Source organism: Leptosomus discolor, chromosome 11 (genome assembly GCF_034619465.1).
Source record: "Leptosomus discolor isolate bLepDis1 chromosome 11, bLepDis1.hap2, whole genome shotgun sequence".
Taxonomy (NCBI): Eukaryota; Metazoa; Chordata; class Aves; order Leptosomiformes; family Leptosomidae; genus Leptosomus; species Leptosomus discolor.
Window position 1 is genome coordinate 13715509 of NC_141401.1, and position 26723 is coordinate 13742231.

Genomic DNA, 26723 nt, shown 5'->3' on the forward strand with positions numbered 1-26723 from the left:
GAGCAGAGATTGCAGTTGTTGGTGGCCTCCAATCTTGCCTTGCATCCTCTATGGCGTGGCTACTGCCGCTCTCCTTCCACTCGCTTTTTACGAACTAGACCAATAAAACAAGAAAAGAGCAGTCATTATTGCCTTCCTGAGAGCCTAAGGACTTTCCTCACTGACACACTCCCTTTCCAGTAACATGAATAGGAAGGAAGGGGCTTCTAAGAAATACTCAGCAGGATTATGTCCATAAATGCCATAATTAACAAATCTTAATGCTAAACAAAACAATTGTATCTAAGTTGCACTTTTCTATATCACAGACTAGAATTTCACCATGTGTTCATATCAACACATTTTCTATAAAAATCAGATTCTGAGCTAAAGGTTTTAGATGATGAAGAAATCACCATTTCCAATGCTTCCTCCCAACGACTCCATTTGGATTTCTGTTACAGTTTTATTGTTCTTTTAAAAGCCACTGTGTTCCAGCTAAGTTGATACTGTCCTGCTCTAGTCTGCATGGCAGTGCTCTGGATTATTTAAGCATTAGGCATCAAAAATGAATAACTTTTGTAATTGCACAACTGTATACTATATGTAAGGAATAATCATATCCTTTTAGAAATAATTTGAAGTACTCTCAATATCAGTGAGTATTTGCAACACGGAAAACATCACATTGGATCTTAAATTATCTGTTTAAACTTCACATGCTCTGACTGCATCAACCATCTGATAATAAGTTAATTATCTCTGGAATCTTACTAGAAAGCAAGTAGGCTGAAGTTCCGATTTAGCAAAGCGGACAGCAACAAGCTTTGTGTTATGGGCAGGATTATTTTGACAAGGAGCCCCATGTGAGTTTCTACAGCACTGAAGACACATTACAGCTGGTATAGAGCAAGTCCAGTTGGGCAGCATTTGCTACTCCATACCCTAATAAAAAAATGCATTGAGTTTTCCCTGACTTGGCCAGATAAGATTAGTGAGGTTCTCCTGTTTATGTGATACAAAATTTGGTGTTGCATCAAACTGTCATGTCCTGTTTCTGATACTGAACTGCTGAAGTACAGAACAAAAGCAGTAAAACTGGATGAATGAACGCTTTTCACTATAGAAAGTCAATAACAACAATGTATTACTACGAACATCCCATTACTTTACTATCAGGAGGTTTATTTCATAGTGCTTTCTTGGCAAACAGACTACATTATTCCAAAGCCTACAGTGTATCATCAGTCATTCATGTCTGCGTTCAGTGTTGTGTTGCTTCATTTATTTTATTTTATTGAATTCCTTTAGGTATTCTGTCCTCCTAAACCCTGAACAGAACCATACAACACAGAAGTAGGAAAATGAAGATTAGCGACAGGACATATGTGTTATGGCAACTGGTTAATAGTGGAAAAAAAGGTCTTTCTCTCTTTGTTTGTTTCAAATACCATTCTGGGACACTAACAGTTTCAGCACCAATAGTAGATCACTGGAATGCTTAGGTTCTGCTAAAAATTAAAACAGAAAAAAAAACCCCAAACCTATGTGTGAAAGAAATAGGTTCTAGCTCAACTTTTATCTTGGTTCTCACAGAAAGAAACCCAAGCTGAAGCCAGTAAAGGCATCATGGTTTGACACCCCACTTGAAGTACAATTGATTAAAACACATAGGTAATTATTTTTTTTTCCTTCTTACTATAAACTATTCCTGCCTAGTCATCTCCTCCTTATTATGTGTTTTGAGCACACAGGGCAGAGCATGTCACACTCAGGTAACCTTGCAAAGTTTTATTGTCTTTGCCCGTACTTGGTCAGGCAGGCAGGCAGGCAAGTCTTTTTTGTTCCCTTGGTTGGGCAGGCTTGGTCTGTCATGGGCAGGGCAAAGAAGTGAGGACTTCTGTGTTCGCTGAACAACCAGGATGGGTTTGGCTCTCTACTTACTGACCAGAACAGCTGACAGGGCAGCTGGAAATCAGGAAAAGGCTGAAGTAACTCCCCTTCCCAGAAGGTGTGGGAGAATAGCGGTGCCTAATCACAGTAAGATCTTTGCTGTTATCTACTCTAGAGCCCATGGAGCTATGTACCACCCCTCACGTAGACCAGATTGAATGCCACAGAGTTAAATTTCAATCTTATATACAAGCAGAAGAGTTGTGTCTAGGAGGTCAGGGCTTGGCTCACATAAACAAATGAGCGGATATAGTAGCATCTTACCCAGATCATTGTTTTTAGTGATAGCTGCTGCTACCCTGGTTCTTGGGCCTTGCTTTGTGAACTGGTATCCAAACTTGAGAATCTTGGAGTTCTCCTCCAGCATCTTGGCAATCTCCATCTCTACAGCTGTCCCCAGCTGCTGCCTCTGTTGGTGATGTGGTGAAATGTCCCCAAAAGAAAAGAAAATATTTGTTTTCATATGAGAGAGAAATAAGTGGTTATATTTCAGTACTGTGCTGCAAACTACAAAGACAGTCCCATCCCTGGAGATTCTGGGTTTTATACTTGGCTTTGACCAGTTTTATGTAGGAGTCCTCTAGGAGAACCCTCTGGGAATCCATATAGAAAAGAAACAAAAGTGGACTTACTCAATGCTCTCTCTTTACCTGGTTGTCAATTTTAATCTCTGTCAGGGATTCATTCTCTTTCAGTGCATCAATCAGTGCCAAAATACCCGTCCCAGTGATGAAGTTGGATTCTACATTCAGACTCTTTAGTGTTTTGTTCACTTTCAACATATCTGCAAATGCCTGAGGAGTCAAAAAGAGGGAATATGAGATAATGTCTTGAGAGTTTCAGGGAATAACAAGGAAACCTAGCTTAGTACCTACAAAGAAATAAAACATAAATAGACTTAGAAGAACACAGAGGTAGATCAGAAGAGATAATGCTTCTACTTTGCATTACTTTCCTTCTACTACTGGGAAATTCTGTGAGGGAAAATGAAGAACGCATCCCAAAGCAGACATAGACCTACTTAAAAATTGTTGTGTGTTTTTTCCCAAGCAGTGTTTAAACTTACGATAGCTACAGGGTCATTGCTTCGAGTAGCTGCGAGGCTGAATGTCTTCACATGCGTGTTGCTTTCCAAAGCTTTTGCAAATTCTTTCAGTGTTGGAATAGGAATATTCTACATTAAGAAGATAAACCCAGCAATTAGGAAAGCCAGTCACATCACTAGTCATGTAGCTAGACACTGATTTTAATTATCAAACTGACTGATTAATAGCTACAGTCGACACAATTTAAACATCCCTGATGCTTTTAAAAGTATCTCAGAACGGACAAAGCATCCCCTGCTTAGAATGGCCTTCAGAAACTCGTGGAGGCTTGCGCTAGGATGCGATGTCAGCACTGCCTTTAACTGGGTCAGGCCAATGCAAGCACGTGACTGATCTCTGAGCTACTTTCCTATTTTGCTGCTGGTTGTTCAGTCTCTGTGTGCCAGCTCCTCCTCCATTTGCATGTGTGGGATAATTGAATTTGGCCAGTGATGATTATATAGTGCCCATGAGATACCTTGCTTTACAATATCTGCTAAAGAAAGGCAGCCAGAGGGAGTCACCCTTGGGCTTTTAATTGGCATCTAATTCAATATCAGGCATTGATGACCTTGGAGCCTCTACAATAGTTCCCTCCACATCCCTTTCCTGTATGTCCTGCTTTTTCTGAATAGTAAAGAGGGGCAAAATTTGAAGATAAAAGGCAAGGGCTTTGGAAATATTTGACTAAACCTTCCTATGATGACATAAATGAAACCACATCTACCTTTATGTTGTTGAGATTAATTTCTATAAGATTAGGATCATTTGCTTTTATCCTTTGTAAACTTGCTTCCACGTTGGTTGGATTAGGTGGCTCCTCAAAGATGGGCTTGACCTTTTCACCTTTCACCACATCTGCAACACAAGATCTCAGGAAATGTTGACGTAAGGAATAGGCATCATCAGTAACATCCTGGCTTTTCAATTCCCATTTAGGTTTGTACTGTAGCATTCAAGAAAGGGTTTATAGGAACCACAAAACTTGTAAACAGGAGTATTAGCCCTGTTATCCCTGCCATGCCCTCTGCAGCTTCTGTACACTCAGAAGCATGTCACTGGAAGCTGTGGTCACAGAGGCTGGGTAGTAGCGTCATGGGCAAATTCCTCCTTTATATACAAAAGTCCTGGTACGATCAATTTGAGCCAAAGCAGCCTTAAAGACTATTGTATAGGATAAAATATACTGCAAGGGCTGCTTTGTTCTTTGTCTAGTATCTGTAAAGGAAGGTGTGCTCAGAATTTGCCCATTACATTAGTGAGAAAATGTCCCTGCACCTATGAACAGACTGCTAACATAAAGGAACATGATGAGGAGGCCCCTCGGTTTCCTTCTTTCAGCTGATGCTATCAGCCTTACTACAAATTCAATTAGCTCTTGTAAAATTGCAACATCTGCACTTTCTAAATAATAAAACTATCAAAGCATGAAAAGCAAGTCCATCTGCCAGCACCAAGATTTATTAAGTCTTTTGAGTATTCATGCTCCAAAGAGAGACAGTTTTTAATGCTGGAATCTATGAGCTATAAATATTCTTAGAGATGCATAAAAATCATAGCTTAGAAAACAATTAGTACTTCTAATTCCCACGCATGTAGTTGCGAAGATTAATTTATAATCCCTGACCACCCAAGCCACTAGAGGCAAGAAAGGAATATGTTGCTGACCACAAGCATGTTTAGACCCTTTTATTTTACGTTGCAGACAGTGAGTGATTTTGAAGACTTGTACTCAAGTCGCAAAGTACTGCGCATTGCTGTTCAGTGCAATGGGCAAAGTTCATGCCATATCATGGGCCAAAAGAAAACCAAATTATTTTTTTAGAACTTGTACTCTTAGTAGAGATGAAGTCATACACAAACCTTGAGCTGGTTTTCACTCTGCTTCCTTTCACCCTGAACTTTTTTTTTTTCACTAATTTCCTGAGAGACCTCACATATCCCTGAATAACACTCCAGCCTTCCTAGGGAGTATGGAATTGAAAACTACTGCTAAAATGCATATAGAGAATTCAGCTTTGATGCAAGGACGGAAAGTAAACAAAAACCAGCAAAGCATTTTTTGCAGCTGTGGCAACACCCTGCCAAGCTGGGAGCTAGGGAGAGACTTGCACCCTGTCCTCAGTTAGACATCACAGTATACTCAGTCTAGAGTTAGCAGTATTTTTCGTTTTCTACTTCTTGTTGCTCCCCATGAGTTTTATCTTTTTTCTTTAATCACGGTGCTGTTTTGCCACATTGACAGGCAACTTTTGAGATGTCTCCCTCTTTACTGAAGCATTTCACTTGGCTAAGGAAAGGTATTGCTTTTGGACCAAAGAATACAGTGATGTGACGGTGATTTTCTGGTTCTTAAGTCTGTACTTGGAGCGTAGTTTAGCTGACTCACATAGCTGACATTTTGACTCAGTACAACAAAAATATTCTGAAATCTATGTGGATTAGTAATGCATGCAGTTGCCTGTTATGAGATAGACGGCAGCTCGCCCAGGGCCCCACTGGGGAGGCTTGCAGAGCTGTCTTAATCCTGAGAAAAATGAAGCGACGTGGTGCCCTGTCTACTTTTCCACCTCCCCTTTAGTAATGAAGGATGGAAATGAAAGTCCTTGGTAAAGATAGCTGCTGTTCTCATGGCCTTAGAAGAAGAAGAAAAAAACATTTTTTGAGTACTGTTTCCCTAGAAAAGGGCACTCCCCAATTTTGTCTTAAAAAGCAAAGTTCGGCCCACTTGATATCCCAGAGCTTGGAGGTGATGAGCTCTGGATCAAGGCTTGGAAGCTCTCACAAAAAACCTGGAATTCAGACATACCCATTTCTCTCCCCATCCAGCCTCCTGTCAGTTGCTGAGCTGAGATCTGATTCACCAAAGGTGTGTTTATTTAGTACAAACATTTCTGGATTTGTTTTTAGCAACTACAGCTGTTTCTCTTGGGGGATTTCCTGAACGATTATGCTTCCCGTGTACCTAAGGATCCCTATAACAGGCAACATTTAAACATGCTACCACAGGACTACGGTGGAGGTAGCAGATCAGAGAGAGTAGCCAGGGCAGGGGCACGGCTATGCCATCTTTGCCCTCCTGTGAATACAGCTTGACGTGACTCCGGCCACAGATGTGACTGCCAGGGATTCTGCCACATTCGAGCCCCGTGGCTACAAGTTGCTTTTCAGCTGTGTAAATGTAGGTGCTTGGGGTGAGATGGCCTGGCCTGTGCTGTGGCCACCTCTTAACTACAGCTCGCTATGTTTTCTGCCTGCTGCCTAAACTGAAGTGGAAATAAAATATATATATGCTGGCTTCTTAAATACTCCCATCCTTTCAAGCACCTCTGCAGAGCCAGACATTGCTCTCTAGGAAAACAAAGCTCCTTAGGAATGATTTATTTACACAGACAATGACTTTTAGTATTGTATTTACATTAAAGAGCCACCCCTCATGATTAATTAGGTCAATCAAGGTAAGGTGCAGTTACATTACACTAAATTAGACTAATACACCCAACCTGTAGGTGTACAGCTCCCTAAAGATGACGTACAGCCCATAAGAGAAATCTGCTTGCTTACTTCTCACGGTTCCTCTTCCATCTTTGCTGCGGGCTCCTCCTTCATCAAATTTTGGGTTGTTGACCATGTTGTGCACTCCAAGAACAGCTGAAATGTGTAAATACCAGCAACAGGATACAATGTTAGTGGCTGGAACAAAGACGGCAGAAAAATACCTGCTACAAATTCTAGTTCAGTTCCCCAAACAAAACCCCCTTTATAAAACATTAACTCTCTGAGTCATGCTTGCTTGTAGGGAGAGTCTTTAGGGGTCTAAATACTGGAGATACAGACATTTTTAATATAGATTTTTGAACAACTGAATCAATGTAGCCTGCATGTCACAGAAATGCCAGCTGGAAGGAACTGCTGTGGGTCATCTCTCCAGCTCCCCCTCAAGCAGGAGTGTTGCCAACATTAACCACGTCAGCCATGGTTTTGTCTAGCTGGATCCTGAAAACATCCAGGGATGGAAATCCCACAGTCTCTTTGGGTAATTTGTTTCATTTTTTTTCTCTAATATTCAACCTGAACCTCCTACTGCTCTTTGTTGTATTGTTTGGCATATCCGAGAAGAATTTGACTGTACATATGGTTAGCTTAATGAATTGGCATTCACACTGGGGTTTCTCATAGAAGCACATGGATGCTAACATGCACGTAAAAAAAAATAATAATATATGCCAGGATTTTAAAATAAATAGTGAGGATATAAACTATTATGAGACAAATGACAAGAGAAGCCAAAACATAAAAGAAGTTGCAAGGTTCCCTTTTGTGCAAATGAACTTCCACAGTGTCAGAGAATAAATTGTGCTGCGTTTGCTGATACTTCTCCCATAAATTATCTAATTGGACTTTGTGCTATAGGATCGTGCATTAATTAAAAGTTACTAACTTGATGTAGATTTTTACTTCTACCATTAGTTTTTTTCTTATGGAAAAGACTCTGTTCTTTAAACGACTCTAGTTGCTGTTACAGAGTCTATTTTCAGAACTCTCAGCAGTAGGTGTGCTACTTGCTGTTTTTCATTGGAGTTCAATACCTAGAAATTCTGTTGTGAATGGCTGGATACTGACCAGAGCTGAGCAAAACTTGGAACTTCATTCCATGAACTTCAGACTTCCTGAGAAGTGCCAGCTACGTTATAATCCTGTGATTACTGTGATACTCCACATTTCAGTCAGAGCCAAAACTAATGCATCCAGAAATGGGTGGTGTAGCCAAGAATTACAAAGATAATGGCAAGATCACATCCTTCAATAGGACAATATAGGGGCTACGAGAGTTTTGAGTTTAATGCTGATCTAATCCAGATTCAGATTAATCTAATATGCTGAAATATTTCATTTAGATTTTCCTAATGAAAACAAAAAAAAATTTCAATAGAGTTGCAATTCTCCCACCAAAATTTCTGTATAGGGCCCAAAAAGTGTAGACCATGGACCTCAGAGAGACCAGGGAAGGACAGGAGCCACTCTGAACTGGGTGGACAAGGCAAGAGATGTCAATAGTTCCATAGGGAGGTTTTAACACTAGGTTGAGCAGTGTTTTAGGATGACCCATTGACATTAATCTCACCAGCCCTGGCTGGTTTGCTTCTTCACAAATTAGGGATTCAGATGATGCTCTTCTACTAGCATAAACATATGATATACTCATGATAGAAACTGCTTGAAAGTCACAGGTGGCTCAAGAACTACAGATTGGCCTTTGTTATACTGTAGGTTCAAATGTTATTTATGCAAGTGGATATATTTCAAAATTATTTGCTTTGTGCACACTCTAGAACATGAGATTATACTCTGGGTTAAAGGAAAAGAACTAAAAGTTGTGAAGATACCCAGGTCTACTCAGCTGGTAACCAATTTCCTGATTTGAGGGGTTAGATTCCAAATTTCCTCATGGATGCAGGATCTTCATCCACTGCATCCCCTAACAAGTTCATCCTGCCTGTCAAAGTTGAGAGGAGGCAGCAATAGTATGCTACAGTGCGGATGCAGTAAGATCAATGGTCTCCACTACAATGCAAGCACCCCAGCCTGCAGCCTACCACCTACCCTTCCCCAAATCAAGTTAGCTGGTTCATCTTCCCTTGCCTGACACATCAGTTATAAGCAGAGGTAAGTCTAAAATGCAGCAGCTATGGAGTCACGCTTGAAGTCATCATGGGCAACGCGTGGCCCTAAGTCGGGTCACCTCCCTGTATAGTGAAACAGCAGGTACTTGAGAGATGATCGTGAGACACTCCTGGTGGCAGGTCTAGGCAGAGAAGAGGTGGACATGTAGGAGGATGATACCTATATATTATCTAACCTGCAAGGTCATAGAGCTCCGTGTCTGAAGCACTGGCCAGAGCTTCTTCTAGTTCCGGATCCAGGGTCACTTTCTCTTCTGTACGGGTTTCTATGGGCTTTTCTTTAGGGATAAATATTTTTCCTAAGAGAAGAAAAAAGGCAGAGTGAGTAACGAATTATTGGAACAACTCCTCTGCCTCTGGCAGCAGGGGAAATAGGTCTGTGACAGTGGAACTGCTTGAAAAGATTATCAAGTGCATGTTTTCCTCTTTCTTACTTGATGCTATCCCCCACGCTAGGATCTTAATAAGAGTCTAAAAATAAAAAGAGCAGACTTCTGCTCTGTGTTGGTGATGGTTAATGTGGAAGCAAATTTCCTAAAATAAATCCCCAGAAGCAGTCCCAGCTGGGATTTTTCTGAAGTTTCTGTGGCCTTAAATAGGCAGCATCAGGTCTATACAAAAACCTTGCAGAAGTTTCACCCTTATATTCAAATGCGACACTAGAAGCAGTTAAAAGCACCCTACTGCAAGAACCTTTCAAGAGCCTGAAAGCTCAGCAAACCCGTTCTTTTCCAGTAACTCAGTTTAATTCCCAGCCTCTCCATGAGTATTTCCCCTCTGTGTCTCCTGATGGTCGTTCACATAAATAGCCTCATCCTGATCATCTCTGCAGGCCTGAAAAGTATGAACTGAACTGAACTGAACTGAACCACACATTCCCCAAGAAAGACTCCTGACCTATTTGTCTCTCTTTGTATACTGCTGTTATGCTGGGGTTAGCAGGTGTGTGTTTCCATGCGATATTCCCCCAAGACTGAGATCATCAACCCTTCTGCTGAAATGAGAAAACTGTAGGATAAATCCAGAAACAACACAAAAAGTCCCACTATTCCTTAACCTCAGTAGTGTGATGATGTAACTGCAAATGCTTGGAGCGAGGCCCTTTAAATCAGAGCTAGGGCTGCACTTAAGTCACTGACGCTGCTGGGGCTTCTCTCCCACTCAAGGCTTTCCTGTACCAAACCCATACAGTCAGTAATATATTAGATGGTGCCACATGCAACAGATGGTGTCATTGCTCCAATAATTCTGTGGATTCCTGAATGTTCTACTATCTACTGTGGCATAGTTCCCCTCACCTTGTCCCTAACAACTACATCTCAAGCAGGCTTTAGTTAATCCCATTGTAATGAAGCTGTGATGACCTTTGGATGCAGGTGGCTTTGGCCCATTGTCAACTTTAAATTGTCTTTTTGTGCAGATCTGTACATGTAATGCTTGATGCATATCCTCTGGCTTTCTGAAATGTTTCTAGTTTAATTTTAACTGTATTAGTGATGTTATTTTGTTACTATTAATAATGCATTTATGATGTTTAGTGTTGAATTACAGATGCTTTGCCTCTGGGTTTTCAACACCGTCGTCCTTTAGTGGCTTACTTTTTTCCCCCATTACGGTCCAAAATATCATTTTCACGTAGATAATACCCAATTCATTTATGTCTTTCACACAAGTTTGTCTGCAGCAATTTCTATACTGTCAGCTTCCATGACTGAGGTCACTGAATAAGCTCAGAAAAAAAATTTAACAGAAATTTCTAAAACTCTGGCAAGGTTTACTGATGCAGGATTCTAATTATTTACCCTAGAGCTATTTGTACCAAGGCTAAACAATTTCTGAGTACAAAATGACAGAAGGTTATGCAGAAAGACAAAGTACTATCATATTATGATTCATTTTTCATGCGATATTTTAAGTAATTTTGTAAGAGGCTACTAGAAGAGAAAAGCCTTCATGGGCCAAAGGATCATTTTAACTTTCACCATGCACTGGGTGATATGCATCAGAGACAGCCATCCCAGCAATATCAAACAAAAGTCAACTGGAAATTTAGGGTGAGAAATAACTCAGTGAAGATAGATTAGTCATGTTCTCCAGATTTCATAGCAGCACAGCTGCTAAGATTTCAGACTCTCTCTGTACTACCACCTAATCTGAAGCGTTGGATGGCAGCTTCCAGACACCACTGACCAGGACTTAACTCTATGTCAGCTTGACTGGTAAGGATAACACGTACGGAAAAGTCATGACTATGTTGGAAGCTGGAAGACCAAAATTAATCAGAATATCTAGGTAAACAATCAACAGTGAAGAGTACTGTACTATCCCCTAACAGCTACACTGCACAGAGCCATAGCTTGCATGAAACATCTCCATCAGGCAATAAGTGACTCTTCACAGACCCAAGCCCCAGCCACAGCTAGCAAATACTGACAGAAGTCTATACTTTCACACATAACATTGCAAGGGGACACAGGACTCGAGTCTGGTGTAAACCAGACACAATATGCAATACAGTTGGTCCTTCTCTATGGACTTTGGATGTGAGTAGGCGAAGTATTGTGTGCAGCAAGAAATCCAGGGGTAATGGAAAACAGTACAGGCTCATACTTTGTCTGTGCAGTTCACATATATAGGAATACAACTTTTAAGCATTTGTTCCAGGCATATGTAATTCTTGGACAGCAGCCCAAATCTTTTTAAATGTGTATATGACTCCCAATGATAGTTTCATTTAAAGCATTCTTGGCAAATGTTTTAGAAAAAAATTCTATTACTGGTTATATGAAATATTTAAAGGCACAAGGTCATGTCAAAGATGGTAATATTTATCTTTAATATATGTGGGCCTTGCTGGCATCCAGTGATGTTTTAAAAATATTCTTTATTCTGCTATCTAGATAAGAACATTCTTTTGCATTATCCCACTGTGAAGAGACGCTGCAGCATAGCAGATAGAAGAGCTTATGCATTTAGCATGTTATCAAGAATTCATTACCTGTCAACCAACAGCAAAACTGTGTGTCTGTGTCAAACAGTTTTTCTTCATTATTTTAAGGACAGAGTTTAAAGATTCAGGAGGTCCCTCCTAGTCCCACATCTGTACATCGTAAATTCATTATACGGTGCCATTACGGAATTCACTGACAAAATAAAATATGGATCGTGGCTTGCTTGTTTCAATTGTCCAGCTCAAATTTAAAATTTATTATTTGGAAGAAGCCTTGGAAGAATACTGACATTTTATTATTTTAAAGTGAGATTTATGAAGAAAGGCTGCTGCTCTTGGTGCCTTTATATTCACACTGTATTTTAGAAGGTTCTCTATGATAACATTCGATGTCGTTAATTAATGTTGGCTGTGTTACATTTTGCCTCCAGAATATGCTAATGTTCTGTGCTAAGTCTTAATAGTAATAGCTTATCTTTCTACCAATGAAAAACAGAGTGACAAAAGTTATGTTTATATATATCACACTTGAGCTACATCAGTGTTAACCACACAAAGATAACCACATTTATGTATAAAAATAATATATTCTTGTGTTTGACTGCAACACAAAATTCAGTACCTGTAAAAAAAAAAAATAGTAGGTTTTAAAATATCATTTTATTTGTATACACGCATACAACCCAAAATGTATGGAATCCAAAGTGCTTTTTTTTTTCACATGAAATTTTAAGTGTAATTCAAGGCAATTCTGTCCTTCTTTCTGTCAAACTGGGACAAGTGCCTGTGGTAACCTGGATGATGACTGAGGTGGCTTGCTATAACCCAGGGACCTTCTGACCGTGAGTACAATCAGCAGAGATTTGTCCTGGCTCAGTCAACCAGCAGACCTATTCCTTTTCACCCACTGCAAAACTTCTATTCAAATTGAAACATGATACGGTTCGTGTTTTACTCAAAAGAGGCTTGGAGAAAAAATCCACTGAAAACCAGAGAGAAGGATTCAGTAAATCTACAGGACTACAGAGACACATACAAATGCAGAGTGAGATAAAAAGAAAACAAATTCTATGAAAAAAAGAAATACACTGGGTACAGTCATAAAATGACAGACATAATTTTGCCACTTAGTTTCAGCAAGCTCTGATTTCCTGTCATTGCCCCCATTAAAGCAACATCAAAGTAAAGCAAGGAAATGAGATGTAGCCGTAACTTCATCTCCTTATAGAATAATAGTTAACTTCCTGAGCACATATGCACATATATAGGAAAATGTATTAATTGAGCAGGGAACTACTTCAAGTGTATTTTTCTGAAGTAAGTTTATCTGTTTATTGTTATATAAGGGGAAAAAAAGAGGAATTTGAATAGCATAGTTGGTACGATTTTACTAGGGTGTCCAATCTAAAAAACATTTTGAGGATTTCTTCATTTATAGTTTACAGTATTTGGAACATCATTTCTGGTACATCTTCTCTCTGCCTTCCTTCTTGTGTCATTAGACTTTTGGGAATAAATATAAATTACCACCTTTTTTTTTAAGTAGATATACTTAGTATTTATTCCCACCTTGTACAAGCCAAAATTGTACAAGCCAAAACTCAACAAAGCACAGAGCAATGGGAAATAAGCCCATTTATGCTAGCTGTAAAAATGTCCTTTTATTTAAAATCAGTTTTATTAAGGATACTTACTTAATTTTATAATACAAATGCATTTTCTGCCATAATTGTAAAACAGTATACTTTCTTTTCCTATAAACTGTAGTTCAGATTATTGTACTTTCAAGAAAATATCTGGTTACACTTATTACTTCTTACTTTTCAATGAATCACTGACTACAGTGAGTGCCTGTTTATTCTCAATTACGGAATGCTACACTGACCTTAGAAGTGAAATTCAATAATCTTGGAAATCTGCCTTGCATTAATCACAGGCACCTGATTCACTTTTTGCACTATTCTTTTCTTTTGAGGCTTACTTAAACTCTTCCTTACAAATATTCTACGAAAATGGAGCTAAATTAGTTCTTACCAAGAATAGATTTATATTATGAAGAAGAAAAACGGGCCAAGTTCAAATACGTGTGGAGCTGAAAGCTAGCTGTAATTAAAATGCAGCATCATAATTGCTGCCGTACTGTTACTCTTGGATTAGTGTCTGCGCGTTCTATGCCTTTAAAATGATGATAGTGGAAAAGGAAGGTGGAAACTTAAGCTTTCCGAAGTTATTACATCTATTGTGCATATACACGAAGAGTGAAGTTACATTGCACCAGCATCTTTGACTTCGATCATCACGCTGTGATTCTGCCACCTTAGCAATACCCTTTAAGGAATTATTCTGAAAAGTATACTGTCTTAAGTAAAAATAAACAAAAGCCAACCTATGATCTTTAAAACAGAAGGAAGCCCAGAATTTCATCAGACCCTCACACGGATTATCACAACAGTTAGGATCCCTGCAGTCCTACAGCAGTCCTCTGGATTACCACCTGGATTAACCTGCTTCACCAACAGAGCAGAAAGCTCTTAGATCTGATGTGGAATGGCAGCAGAGGAGGAAGAGAGTCAAGCTGTGCCGCTGGGCTTCAGGTTCTCAGGTACATCAAAGAACCCTGAAACTTGAACAGAGCCAGATGCTACACTAGTTATGTTCCTCTCTGTCCTCTTTCCTCCCATCCCACATATGGTTCTCCTCTGTTCCTTTCCTCATTGCCCCCTGTGCCTTCCCCATCCCCTCTGTCTCCTGGTTTTGCACATCTTTGAACCCTGACCCTTCCCACCACCTCCCTTCCCTCTGCCCTCGCTCCTTACCACTGCTGTCTTCTGCAGCTCTTCTCCCCAGGGCCGTCACACCTAGTCCTTCATCCTGAACATACCCCTACAGCTCCTTGAAAACAAATCCTTCCACCTCTCTGCACTAGCCTCTCTGCTGGCTGCTTACTCCTTTTTTCTCCTTCACAGTGCCTTACAAAGTGAGAGGAGCGCTGGCAGAGCAGGAGGGAGGCTCCCTGTCCTTGGCTCTGGTGTGACAGTGGCCCCCAGATGAGCAATTTCAAAGAGCATCCCACACAGCCTGTGCACCCTCCAGCCGGCCACGCCAGGTCTCTCCAGGTGCTGCTGTGCTGTCACATGCGCTGTCTGCACATGCAGGCAGAAGCTCTGAGGACATGACTAATACTCACTGCAGGGGGAATATTTGGAGAACACTGTAACAAACTGGATGTACAAGAAAGTACAATACGTTGAAGATGCCAAATTCAAGTGTATTTCCCTGGGGATTGCAAAGGGCATACATTTCAAGTCCCCTCTTCAAAGCATGCAGGCACTGCAGCTTGTAGAAAAACAGCTGGAAAAATTTACTTTAGATGGCTAAAACAATGTGTTTTCTCCTAATCTTGTTCTTGGAAACAGCTAAGTCCTTTTTGCTGACACTTTCCAAAAATTCAGCCCGAGGCAGACTCTCAGCATGAGAAATTTCAGTGTGAACTGTGCAAGATTGGCAAAGTTATGAGCAACTAAAACAGGGACTTACAAAAGCAACCAGTGAAAGGCACTGGCTAGAGCCATTACTGTCAGCCACTGTAGCACTTTCAATGCTTTAAGAGACAAACATCCGATCTAAATTTAAGCCTTAAAGAACAGGAAGAAGGTGGCAAAAATTTAAACAAACCATTTCAGCATTGGGGGTGAAAAGACTGCCTTTGTCAATCCAAGAAAGATACTGTGTCTCTAAACTAAACACTAACTTTTTTATATAGTCTGTTAGAGAAACTGGAAATGGAACTCATTAGCATCTACTCTAATACTTTGACCTTCTGAAAATGACTGTCGTTATTACTAGTGCTGTATTGATACTCTGCTTGGCACAGCGTAACATGTAAGATAGATGGTCTCTGCCAGAGCAACTGAAAACAGAGGTTTGGCCAAAAGTTCTCTGGTTTAATCATCCTTATTTTTTTCCTTTTCCCTTTTATCAGTTGGCTAAAAATGTTAGCATTTAATCACATACAAGCGTGTTCCCCTTCCTTTTCCAACCACAAACAATAATAGCCCAATCCACTGGAGTTTTTCCATGACTTGGATGAGAACTGGATTGGATCCAAAATGAAATGGTTTGGCAAGGAGTGGAAGACCTTGTAGAAAACAGGGACAGTGGCGAAGGGTTGAAACAGCAATCCTTACAGCAATTAAAAATGGCAGGGCCAGCTTCTGATATCTAATATTTCACAACAACGGAACTTTTTTCAATTATGTTTCATTAGTATCACGATGTTAAGAGAAACACTGCAACAAAACAGAAACAGAAGTGTTGGTAATAATTGTATGTTTGTATTACAGTAGTACTCAGATCTTAACTGAGATCAGATGTACATACCACTTTCAGTAAGAGAAAACATGCAGCATTGACATCGCTCTTTAACTTTCTCCATCTATTTTTTTTTTATTCCTGGACCTTTCATGAACTCAAAAATGATATAGAAAAGGCTTCACAGTGATCGAAGTGTGATAACTGGCTGTTCCAGCTATATGTGTTAAATACAGCGAGTCAGTCTAAGTAACTTCTGTAGTTCCTCAGGTTCTACATTACAATATCTATCCTAAGTAGGAACTAATCCAAAAATACATAAAATAAACACTTACAAACTGCCAATCGCTATGGCTACAATTATCGGCCCTGTACCTCCATTGCTCATTAATACCAAACCCTTTGTTTGTGGGAATGGCCGATTAACAGCTGTGTTGCACAACAGCTCCTGAAAGCTGCCAGATTGTTTGCATACCACAATGGGAGCAAACACTTGCCATGGGGACATTCAAATGAAGTACCTACCCCTGACTTCTGTTAGGGAGGATGTAGGGTAAAGCGGTCTAACAAGATTGCTTGGTGACCAGTTTGGGTGTGTGCCTGTCAGGCTGGGACTGTTCTGGCCCTGGTTCAGTGCAAAACTTGGGTTTTCACTGAAATTTGAGACCTATCCTATACAGGCTTAAAACCTTCTTTTTGTACAGCAATTAATGTAGTATGTTAACAAGCTGAAATATGGCAGAGGGCCAAAACCCTAATGCATGCCATACGTTTGATTAGTTTTGCCAAACATTTCCAACCTCTTGAAACCACAATTACAATCAAAAACAAGGCAATTCCCCGCACGATCAGCCCCCCACCTTGAGCTCATATTTAACACTTCCTGTGTTTTAACCACTCTGAATATCCCTATCAGCTCTGGAATTTGTTTTGGCTTGCTTTCTAGTACAATCAAAACCTTATGGTTGTGTTCAGCATACAGAAACCAATGTAGGCAACTCAAGTTTGTCCTTCAGCAGCCGCTTGGTATTGCTTTTTGGTCAAGAACTCTCTAATAAAACATTAACAACAAAAAAAGAAAGGCAGAGACAGTAGATAAAAACCAATGATGTATCACAGGCTATTCTGGAAGAAGGATATTTTAAATGCCACCTTCTTTTCAGCTCATCACCAAATTTTCAAGACAGCATCAGCTTTGCATGATAAATGTAGGAACTGGTAGAAATGTCATGTAACATTTGGTAGAAGCATCCCACTTCCTAAATTTGAAAAAATAAATGCTTTCCCAGCAGCAGACAAATATCAAGGTACAAAACACTGACAAAAGGTTAAAGAACACTTGACATATTCTAATCCTACTGACACACAAATATTCTCAGGTAGTAAATACTGCCAAATGGTACATTGGCATCAAGACCTCCTATTTCTAACTATACACAACTGGATACATTTTATAGCTGCCCTAGAACTTAATTTTTAACAAGCAGAATTAGTGTAAAATTAATTTAGGGCTATTTACAGTGTGGCTATAATGTAAAGAAATCATTTAACAGGCATCTATGGATTATAATCATACCAATCTGTAAATACACCTTAGAGACCATCAACATGCAGAAGGTGAGGAATAAGCTTTTCCTCAAGAGATATTCTTCTTTACCTTCTTTTGAGGACACATTTTAGAAATGTAAATTATTTATCCTGAACTAACTACTAAGCTTTGGAAGAATACTAATTATTCTCTAATTAAAGTGACTTTAAATCTAGCATCTAGTCTCATATTTTGGAAATGTCTTTGCAAGATTGCTTTATTTCCTTGCATGAAGAATGTCTTCTTATAAAAACAAATCAAGTAATTAATAATATTTTAATACACTCATTCTGTTACTGTTTTTTCAATTGAGAGTGTCAAAATAAGTAATGCTCCAGTTACAAGCATGGATTCTAAGATCCAGAGTCAGACACACATGGCCTTTGTGCAACATTCACCACGTTTCACCTAATTAGCAGGATGATCGTACAATTCACAGGAAGATTTCAGTACATTTGGCAGATGGAGATTTCAGTCACATGTTTTAAATGGCTCAGATTCTGCATGAAGTCTTTGAAGTGCAGAGCAAGAGGGAAGAAGAACAAGAAAAGGAAGCAGCAAAGCCCAGTGCTTGAAGTCTGGTGGTCTTTCTGTAGGACACCTCCTGCCAAGCAAGCTGGGGGCAGCAGAAGAGATACTCAAGTACCAGCATGGGATATGCCAAGCTCAAAATAAAGAGACTCTTTCTCAAAGCCAAAAATTACACTGTGCAGTCCATCCAGTTCTCAATTGTCAAGGTACTGGACCTCATCAGATCTCAGATTCATTCAGTTATTTCTAATATCAACAAAGAAACAAAGGGTACTTTCATGGCATTTTCTTTGGCCTTTGGCTTCAAAGAAAATTTAGGAGAATTCTTGTGTTTAGATTATAATTATAAAATGACTGTATAAATCACAGAACATGTGGTTGTTTTCATTGGACTTTTATCTGCTAAAGCCGATGATACTGAGGATTTTGCCAGGAACTGGTGTTGTAGAAGGAACAGGAGAAATTAAGGGAATAATTCCTTCAGCCTAAAATGCTGTCATATCCTCCTAATAGTGATAATTCTTAAAATTGTAATTTTGAGGTGAATGATCACACTGAATCAAAAGCCAAAATCGGAATAGCTTTAAATGCTAGCACAGCTGAATTCCCTCTGTGCTGAGGGAAGAGTGAAATATGTGGTTATCTGTTTGTAAAGCAGTAGTATTTCCACACCAGAGACACCAGGAATTAATAAGCAGCACTAATAAGCACTTTAAGGGCATCTGGAAGCAAACGTAGGAATAATACCGCTGTAGCCTCATCAAAAGAAAACTCAAATAGAATAAACAGGCCAGTACATACAATAACACTGTCAGGGACAATACAAGGATTAGTTTTGTACAGTTCCTGTGCATATATACAATTCCACGTGCTACTGCTCTTTTCGTGTACTTACGTTTCAGGCAAGTTTGGAGATCTCAGGCATGACTACGGTGCAAAATGCAAAGTCTTAGCCCTAAGTCAGTAAATATCAGTAAGGTGAGATCTGATTAAAGGTGTAATATGCAAAGACCTGCAAGCAGTAACTTGTACTGCTCTAATACAGCGGTGTGTAGGAGATGGGAAACAATGGGTAATAAATCCATACTACAATAAACCATTTTCCTTTCTGTACAGCATGTGCTTGATCACTCCTGCTACTGGCAGGATCACTACAGTGTCACTACATTTCAGCGGGCTCAGAATCAACCCTGTGAATAGCAGTAAGTGCAAGTTATGATGGAGGAAAAAGTAGGTTAAAGAATATGCTGCATGACAAAATAACACATTAATCAGATCTAGCCGAAAAATGTCTCATTTGTCTAAAACCATTGTTTCAAAGACTGAAATGTAATGACAGAGAAAATGTAATAACAGTAACAACTCTTGGCCTGCAAATAACATTTTATATCTTTGGTAATGGTACGCAAAGTAAATAAACATCACCTTGGCTTTCTCAAAATATCTGCTTTCTCTTAAGCAGATCCTACTGAAATAATGGCAAATTCATTAGATGGCCAGAAATGGACCCAGACATAAGTTCCTTCTTGAATGAAGGAGTGGCCTGAGGAAGGCACTTTTATCCACTGTATATAAATGAGGAAAAGGAGACAATGGTGCTAAAGGAACATTGCTTAAAAACATGACTGTTCCTGCCATAAGGTTATCCTACCAATGTTTGAATTATTAGAATTAGGTTGTCCTGTTTTTCCTTTTTTTTTTCCTGTAGCTGTCTGCATGAATAGCATTGCCAGATGTGCTAGTAAACAACTGGGAAAATACTTATTTTTCGTAAGTGTATTCCCTGAGCTATTACTTACAGCAACTGTAGGCAATACTTACTTAGAAAGGCATTTATATGTTTCCTCCTAAACACCTCCCCCACTACAGTACCCTTCATTGGCCTAATGCTTAACATTGGAATCGTCCCAGGGAGGACAGGAAGGCCACCTTTGTCCATCCTTGTCTGCAAATAGAGGCACTTGCTGATCTGGGAGCTGCTGATTGAGCCCTTTGCTGGACTGGCGTTCCTGTGTTCCCACCAACAGGCCTGATCAAACCTGCCATTACAACTCCCGAGTAGCAAGGCAGGCCACCACGCGGCGGATAAAACCACCACTTCATCTCCTGATACAACAGCTCTAGATCTGACTCCTGAGCTTCACCCAGCACATTAACAGTCTCCACCTCTTTTGTCCCAGCGTATTCCACGAAAAGGCCAGGCAGCGGTGGATGCCTGTGCCCAGGCAGTCCTTTACCCAACACCAACAGGAAGACGGCCAGTACCTTTCTTCTCCCCTGTAAATGGTACGAAGTCTTCTCTGTCTTTGTGCTCAAGTGCTTGCTTCTCCAAATAGGAGAGCAGGCGTTCTCTGTCGAAAGGGCCAGTGGCAGCTTTAGTGGTCTGGTCCTTTTGCCGAAATCCTGCTGGAAGCAAGGCGTTCTGTGAAAGAGAGGGAGGCATGCAAAGGAGATGAGGCAATTTCATATAGTGTTCCAAATTTCATTTCAATGTTGTTGTTTTTCAAGTGAAAATTTTTTGCATGTTACTTCACATAACACTCTTTGGCGACAGCGATAACACACATTACCTAAATGTGCCCATTAAAACCAGTGTATCTTTCAGGTTTCTTGAATGTGCCATATATTTTTATTAACCATATTTACAGCCCAAAGAACTGAGCAACATCAGAGCCCTTTGTGTTACGCACATTATAACCACAGAGTTTGCAGTCCAGGTAAGCAGACCAGGATATGTTTGCTATACATTCTCTTCATTTACTCTTTTTCCTCCCCATTTTCTCTCACTCTCTTTATTTTTTCAAAAATTCCTTTCATTCTAATGCAGATGTCCTTGGACTTCAGAAATGAATGGCACGCACAGAAAGTAATTGGTGGGGGACTTCGGCTATTTAGAGCATGCAGGAAGCAAGCAGATGAAACCCCACTTTAAACATGGAGCTGTGTGACCGTGTGATTCCATCTGCATCCCATAATATAAGAAGATGCGTAAGGCTCCCACATCTCAGTCCAGGAAATCCCAGAAAGGAATACAGGTACGTGGACTTTGCAGTGCATGTGCAGTAAAGCGACCATGTTGAAGATGCCCCAGAGTATGGCAGAAACACTTCATTGTTGGCCAGAACCTGCACAGTAAATCTGATCCATGGCAAATACCCAGTGAACTCTGAGCCCATCCAGTGAACTCAAGTCACTAGACATTTTAGCTGTGCATGCTCAAGTGTGCCCAGAGCAACGCAAATTTACTGCACACATGTAGCCTGACTACAAATGCACCATGGCCTGGTTTGGTTGTGTTTAGTTTGGGTTGGGTTTTTTTATGTTCTGTGCCTCCATCTGAGATGCCAGATACTTGAAAATACCAGAAAATGCACTGAGAGAAGTGGCAACACAGAGGGGAGAGAACAGTAAATCCAACCCTTAATTTCCAGGTAAATTTGTGCTATAGAACTTGAAGCTATGAATGTATTGTGTTTTTTACAAATTTATTTTATCTCCAGAGTGAATGGATTTTATCTGCCAGTTTACCTGCCAGTTTTCAAACTCCTACATCAGTTTGGAAGGTGTTGGGTAAATACAGTCAGAATTTCCATCCAGCATGCTTGTGGCTGTAATCTCGTTATTGTAGGACCAAGCGGCTCTCAGGACAAAAATCTTTAAATTCTTTGTGAGAGTGTCTTCAAATATCCAAATTATCCTTGCTCTCTAGAAAATGACAGTTCTTAATCATGCCTAAATATGTTCTCTTCAGCTAAAAATATCTGTGCTGAATGACATAGTCAACAGATTTCAGAAGTTCAAAAGATCTGGTCTTCACAAACACACATTATGTTTGTTTGTTTATTGCTGTGCTCAGAAATAGCAGCCATAAAAAGCTTCTCATCATGCTGCAGCGTACAAACATGATTAAAGATTTAGACTGCAGACAAGCTCATGTCTAAATAGACAAGGGATAGAGAAAGGGCACAGTGACTTGTACAAAAGCAAGTAGCACATCACAGCAGGAATAAAACCAAAATGTCCCTAGCTGAGCTGCTCATACTTTAGGGTACACTGCCTCTACTGTAACAGAATACAAATACTAAATGTGGCATTTATAATAGGTAGCTTTTGAACCATGTTCCCCCTTGCCCCCACCACTAACCTCAGGATCAAGGTCATCAAGAACATGCTCTAGCTGTTTCAGTTCATCCTCTGAGAGTTTGCTGAGTATTTCATCTTCATTGATATTCTTGTATTTCTCCAACTCTTTTCGGAAGGGCAGAGACATGGCTTCTGCTGCACTGCTCAATTGATGCTGCTTGTCAAGATTTCAACCATCCAGGACTACTGAGCTCCTTGTGGCTTTGCTCACTGTTAACAATAAAGCATTATGAGTATCTCCATTTAGCTGATACAGTCCTAAAAAGCCTGCATGCCAAAAGTCACATTCACCCTTTATTAATGAAAACAAAGCAGCAAGATGTCCTGGCTGAGTGGAGGGGGTATGGGAAGTGCTGGGGCTGCCTGTGCAGCAGTAGCCAAGGAATAGCAAGGAGGGGTACGGTACGCTTGGGAACCTCATGAGTGCAGCAGCAAAGAGAAGCTTTGAGGCATAGATAAGAAAAACACTGGGAATGTATCCTTTTCTGCAGAGATAAATTTCTTTTGTTTTATTTCATTCGCTTAGAAACAGCAGTACGTGCTTGTTCTTTTGGCTAAAGGCAGAGGAAAGTAGTAGAGTCACAGAAAACAGTCGAACGCCGACAAACAAGAAACAAAATGTTATGCCTTGAGGTATTCCATCTTATCCCAGCTTTGCTGGTGGCTGAAAGCTTACCCACATTGTCATGGCTAGCTCTGTGGTACATTCTGGTTACACAAGCAGCTTTAAAGTATGCTGGTTGGTAGTCTTATATCAAAATGTTTGGCTACGAACGATAACATATCATCAAAATCATTACTGCAGTGAGGATATGCTACTTCTAGCTCAAAAGATCATCTGTTAAATTAGTCTACTGCATGGGGCACCTGCAGGCATTCAAAACACAGTAATGAAAAAATTATAGACTTAGTATTTCATAAACTGTTTAAGTTTTAAAACTTGAATGTGGCTCCTTGTTAGATGATCTCAACTGATCAGTAACAAGCAAGTGTCATTTGCATGGCCACAATAGTCACTGTCATATAATCTGTCATATGACAAAGGACTCTCTGTCTTTACTTGCTCTTTTTTTCCTGTCCAGAACCAATTCTAGAGCCAGAATCTGTGTGTAAATGGATGGACTGAAAGAGAATCTCTGATCAGAAACAGCATTAGCTGGGACTTTAATTATGCTTCAGGCCTTCCCAAGTCTGTCCAGTGTCCCACACCAGCACCAGAGTTCTCTGAATTACACAGCTAGCTGTGCAGTTTTACAGAGGAGTTTTTGCATCCACAGATTTCAAAATTATGGTTGATATGAAAACCAGCCAACTGCCACCTACATCTGGCTTATGTATCAATCCAAACTCTGATTTCCTTTGGCCAGGTCCTTAGTTGTCACAAGCTAAAAAAATCCATGTGGGTTCTGTTGCTCTTCATATAAGCTGGAAGCCTGATCTTTATTTTTTTTATTCAAAACCCAAATTAAAATGTTGCATTTACTTAGAGTTTCACTATTAAAATACTAAATATTAAAACAGATCTCATTTTTCTATTTATCAAAAAGATTAGAAATCAGCAACCTATAGAAAGGGAAGAGAGTAATTAGTACAATTGGAAACTTGAAAAATCTGAAATTCTATAAATACTGCAAGGCATGATAAGCCTTGACTTGAAACACTTAAACATACTATTCCAAAAAAAAGGCATATATTATTATCTCATTTTTTTCCTTATTACTGCTCTATTTGTGTCCCTGTTTCACAGCATGACATCATTGTCAAGCCATTCCAAATGTCATGGTAGAATTCAACTGTTCTTTAAATTGTGAGTTTCTTTTAGGAAATTAATCAGCATCTGACGTTTCACAAAGTTACAGCAGTTGTGAAAGATACTTACATTATCCAAATTTTACCATACACGACACGTGCAAGATATTTTGGCAAAAAAAGTCGAAAAGAACTAATGTTTTTGTGTACTTCGTGCTTAAAGAGAACACTAGTTCTACATACATTTAATTGATACAATTTGTTACCAAAATTACTTGTTAAATAATGAAAGCACATTATTTAAAAGTGATAAGTATACTTGTTTAAACTGTAAAAACAAATTCAGCTGCAGTACAGCATTTCTGTACTAAGGCATCAGGTGCCTTCTCTAAATTTCTTTGGATAAACTCATTAAAAACGTAACATTTCAGCTAGCAGTCATTAACCAGGCTGAAAAATTTCTTTGAGAGGATTAGAGCTTTTTAAAACTCTATTTAACAGTTCAAAGGGTTGTTTTATTAGAGTTTAATCGCATCCCTGGAAAAGACAGCAATGTAATCCCAAGGTTAGGTTAATTAAATGTTGTTAGAAAAGTAACTAGTAAGAGTACATAACAGTTTCCCTGGCTGAGGTTCAGCACTCCTGTTGTGCAGGATGCCTGGTACCAGTACCCCTCCCTCGGTTGTACGGCATTGCACGACTCCCATCAGGGCACACAGCTAAGAATTGTTTTTCTGATATCAGCAATACCATGAACGTACAGGCTTTTGTTAAAAAGTCTGCAAAGTTGAATCCGAACTACCACAGAGTATTTGTGTGCACCAGGCATTTCTGATTTCTTTGTGAATTACCCGAGTGCCTAGCCAGAAAGGGAAGACATGCCAGGAGACACTTTTGAACGGGTGACAGTTTTCACTATTGTAACTGTTTCCTTTTAATTATTAGGAAGAGAAGGTATTTGACCATGTGCAGCAGGGATACCCAAAGAGAAACATAAACCCAGATACTAAAGATGTATCAGTCTAACTTCTCTCATGGCATGAAGCACTAAATTGGGTAACCCTTGTTAGATTAGCAGTGCGCAGAAGAGCTTGAAATCATGCTTTCCTTGCACGCATACATTTGCAACAGACATACCCTTGATATTTTCCCTTTCACAACTGAATCCTACTCTTCTGTGACTGAACAAAAGCAGAAGACACCACTTAGGGAATTTCTTTGTCCACAATCCCTGTAAGTAGTAAAGCTTTTCTGGAGCTTGCACCCTGCTGTACAGGCTACTGAAAGCTCTGCTGAAATGCCTATCGTTCATGTCCTGGCTTTGTGCTCTCTATTGACCTTTCACCACAATCACATTATCAGAAACCAAGGGAATGAGATAAAGCTAACAATTCAGCATCATTCAGTCTCGGAAGGAAATGCTAAAGCCTTGAGTTCACATACTCTGGAAATTGCTGTCTAATGTGATGATTACAATCTCCACCTTCCTAATTGGATTTCATACTGTTAATTTTGTGTATGTAAACAGGGCCATATGCTGTCTGTGCTGCTTCTTATTGTGGTTTGACTTCTCTGAGTGTGCACATACTGTTTACTTTTTACAGATTATATGCACTGGATTTTTTTTTCTTATGATTACTGTATGAAAACTTTAATCAGTTAAAAAAGCAATCCTAACTAACCAACAGCTTCTAGCTACTGTTATTTTGAGCGTAAAAAAGCAGATCAGGTGTCACACAGTAGGAAGGAGATGTTCAACCTAACTGCAGAGGCGATATGCTGTTGAAAGTTACACTGCATTAGGGACACTGAGGGAAGCGGAATGAGGGACCATGGGTAAGACTATGGAGTTTCCCTTCAATCTTACTGGGAAGAGTGAACGAGGAGAGTAAGGAATGGAGGAGCAAACTCCTTTTTTTTTTTTCCATTTAGTTTCAATATAGAGCATCACATTTTACCATGGGCTGAAATCCCCACTGTTAAACAGCCAAGGATGCTGTTAGATGCCCCACAGGTGAGATCTATGCTGATTCAGGACACTGCAGAACTGTAAGAGGTAGCATTTCTGCTAACAACGTGCTACTTTTAAATCTTTGTGCAGCACAGATGTTTTGCAATGAGCTTCAAAGACTCCACTGCTATATTTTTGCCTTTGACTCCTTCTAAAGAAAGAAATACATACTTCTGTTGTATTTAGGACAGCTTTTTCATCCATGCCTGTCAACACCAGGATTCAAAATATATTTTCAAAGACAAAAAGGGTATCATTAGTCAACCTGCATAATGTCATTATTGGTCTATGTAGTCAACACCTGCTGTGATAGAACTCCTCTGTACTGTGCTGTGTTCCATACCTAAGTACTTTTTTGCTGTAATCCTTATACAGTACTGAAAGGGTTTTCTAGAGTAGCTAGGCTGTAGTTTCTGCTGATACCATAATACTGTCATAATTTTCTTCCACTGATACAGATATTTCTTTCTGAGATGGAATCAGTCCTCTGCTGAATTAATGTTAGATGTCAGAGAGGTCCCGCTTGCATTTGCTCGGATCCCTTGAGAAGGTTGGAACAACCTGAACTATAGAACCTTCTATGGACCAGCAGCTACAAAGGCACATCAGGTCACTCATGCTGTCTAACCCACAGGCTACACACCTAGAAAAACATAATGTCTCTGGGGTCCTGTAGAGGTGAGAATACTGCGGTACAGACAATGTGAATTTCTAGCTTTTGGTAGTGTGTACAAGCTAA

General features: G+C 39.8%; 1 protein-coding gene across 3 annotated transcripts; it reads right to left on the reverse strand.

Moving 5' to 3' along the window:
- Window positions 1–59: 59 nt before the first annotated feature.
- On the reverse strand, window positions 60–22351 carry LOC104350550 (tropomodulin-2). Of its 3 annotated transcripts, none has more exons than XM_009956418.2 (9): window positions 22226–22351; window positions 20347–20503; window positions 8878–9000; window positions 6582–6668; window positions 3745–3875; window positions 2999–3106; window positions 2583–2726; window positions 2197–2341; window positions 60–94 (listed from the first exon to the last, which is right to left on the reverse strand). In XM_009956418.2, the coding sequence occupies exons 1-9, from the start codon at window positions 22349–22351 to the stop codon at window positions 60–62; spliced, it is 1056 nt and encodes a 351-aa protein (XP_009954720.1). The 3 variants fall into 3 exon arrangements, with proteins under 3 accessions (XP_009954720.1, XP_086327510.1, XP_009954721.1); XM_086471384.1 differs by having other exon boundaries at window positions 3745–3889; window positions 6578–6668; XM_009956419.2 differs by lacking the exon at window positions 2999–3106.
- Window positions 22352–26723: the final 4372 nt, after the last annotated feature.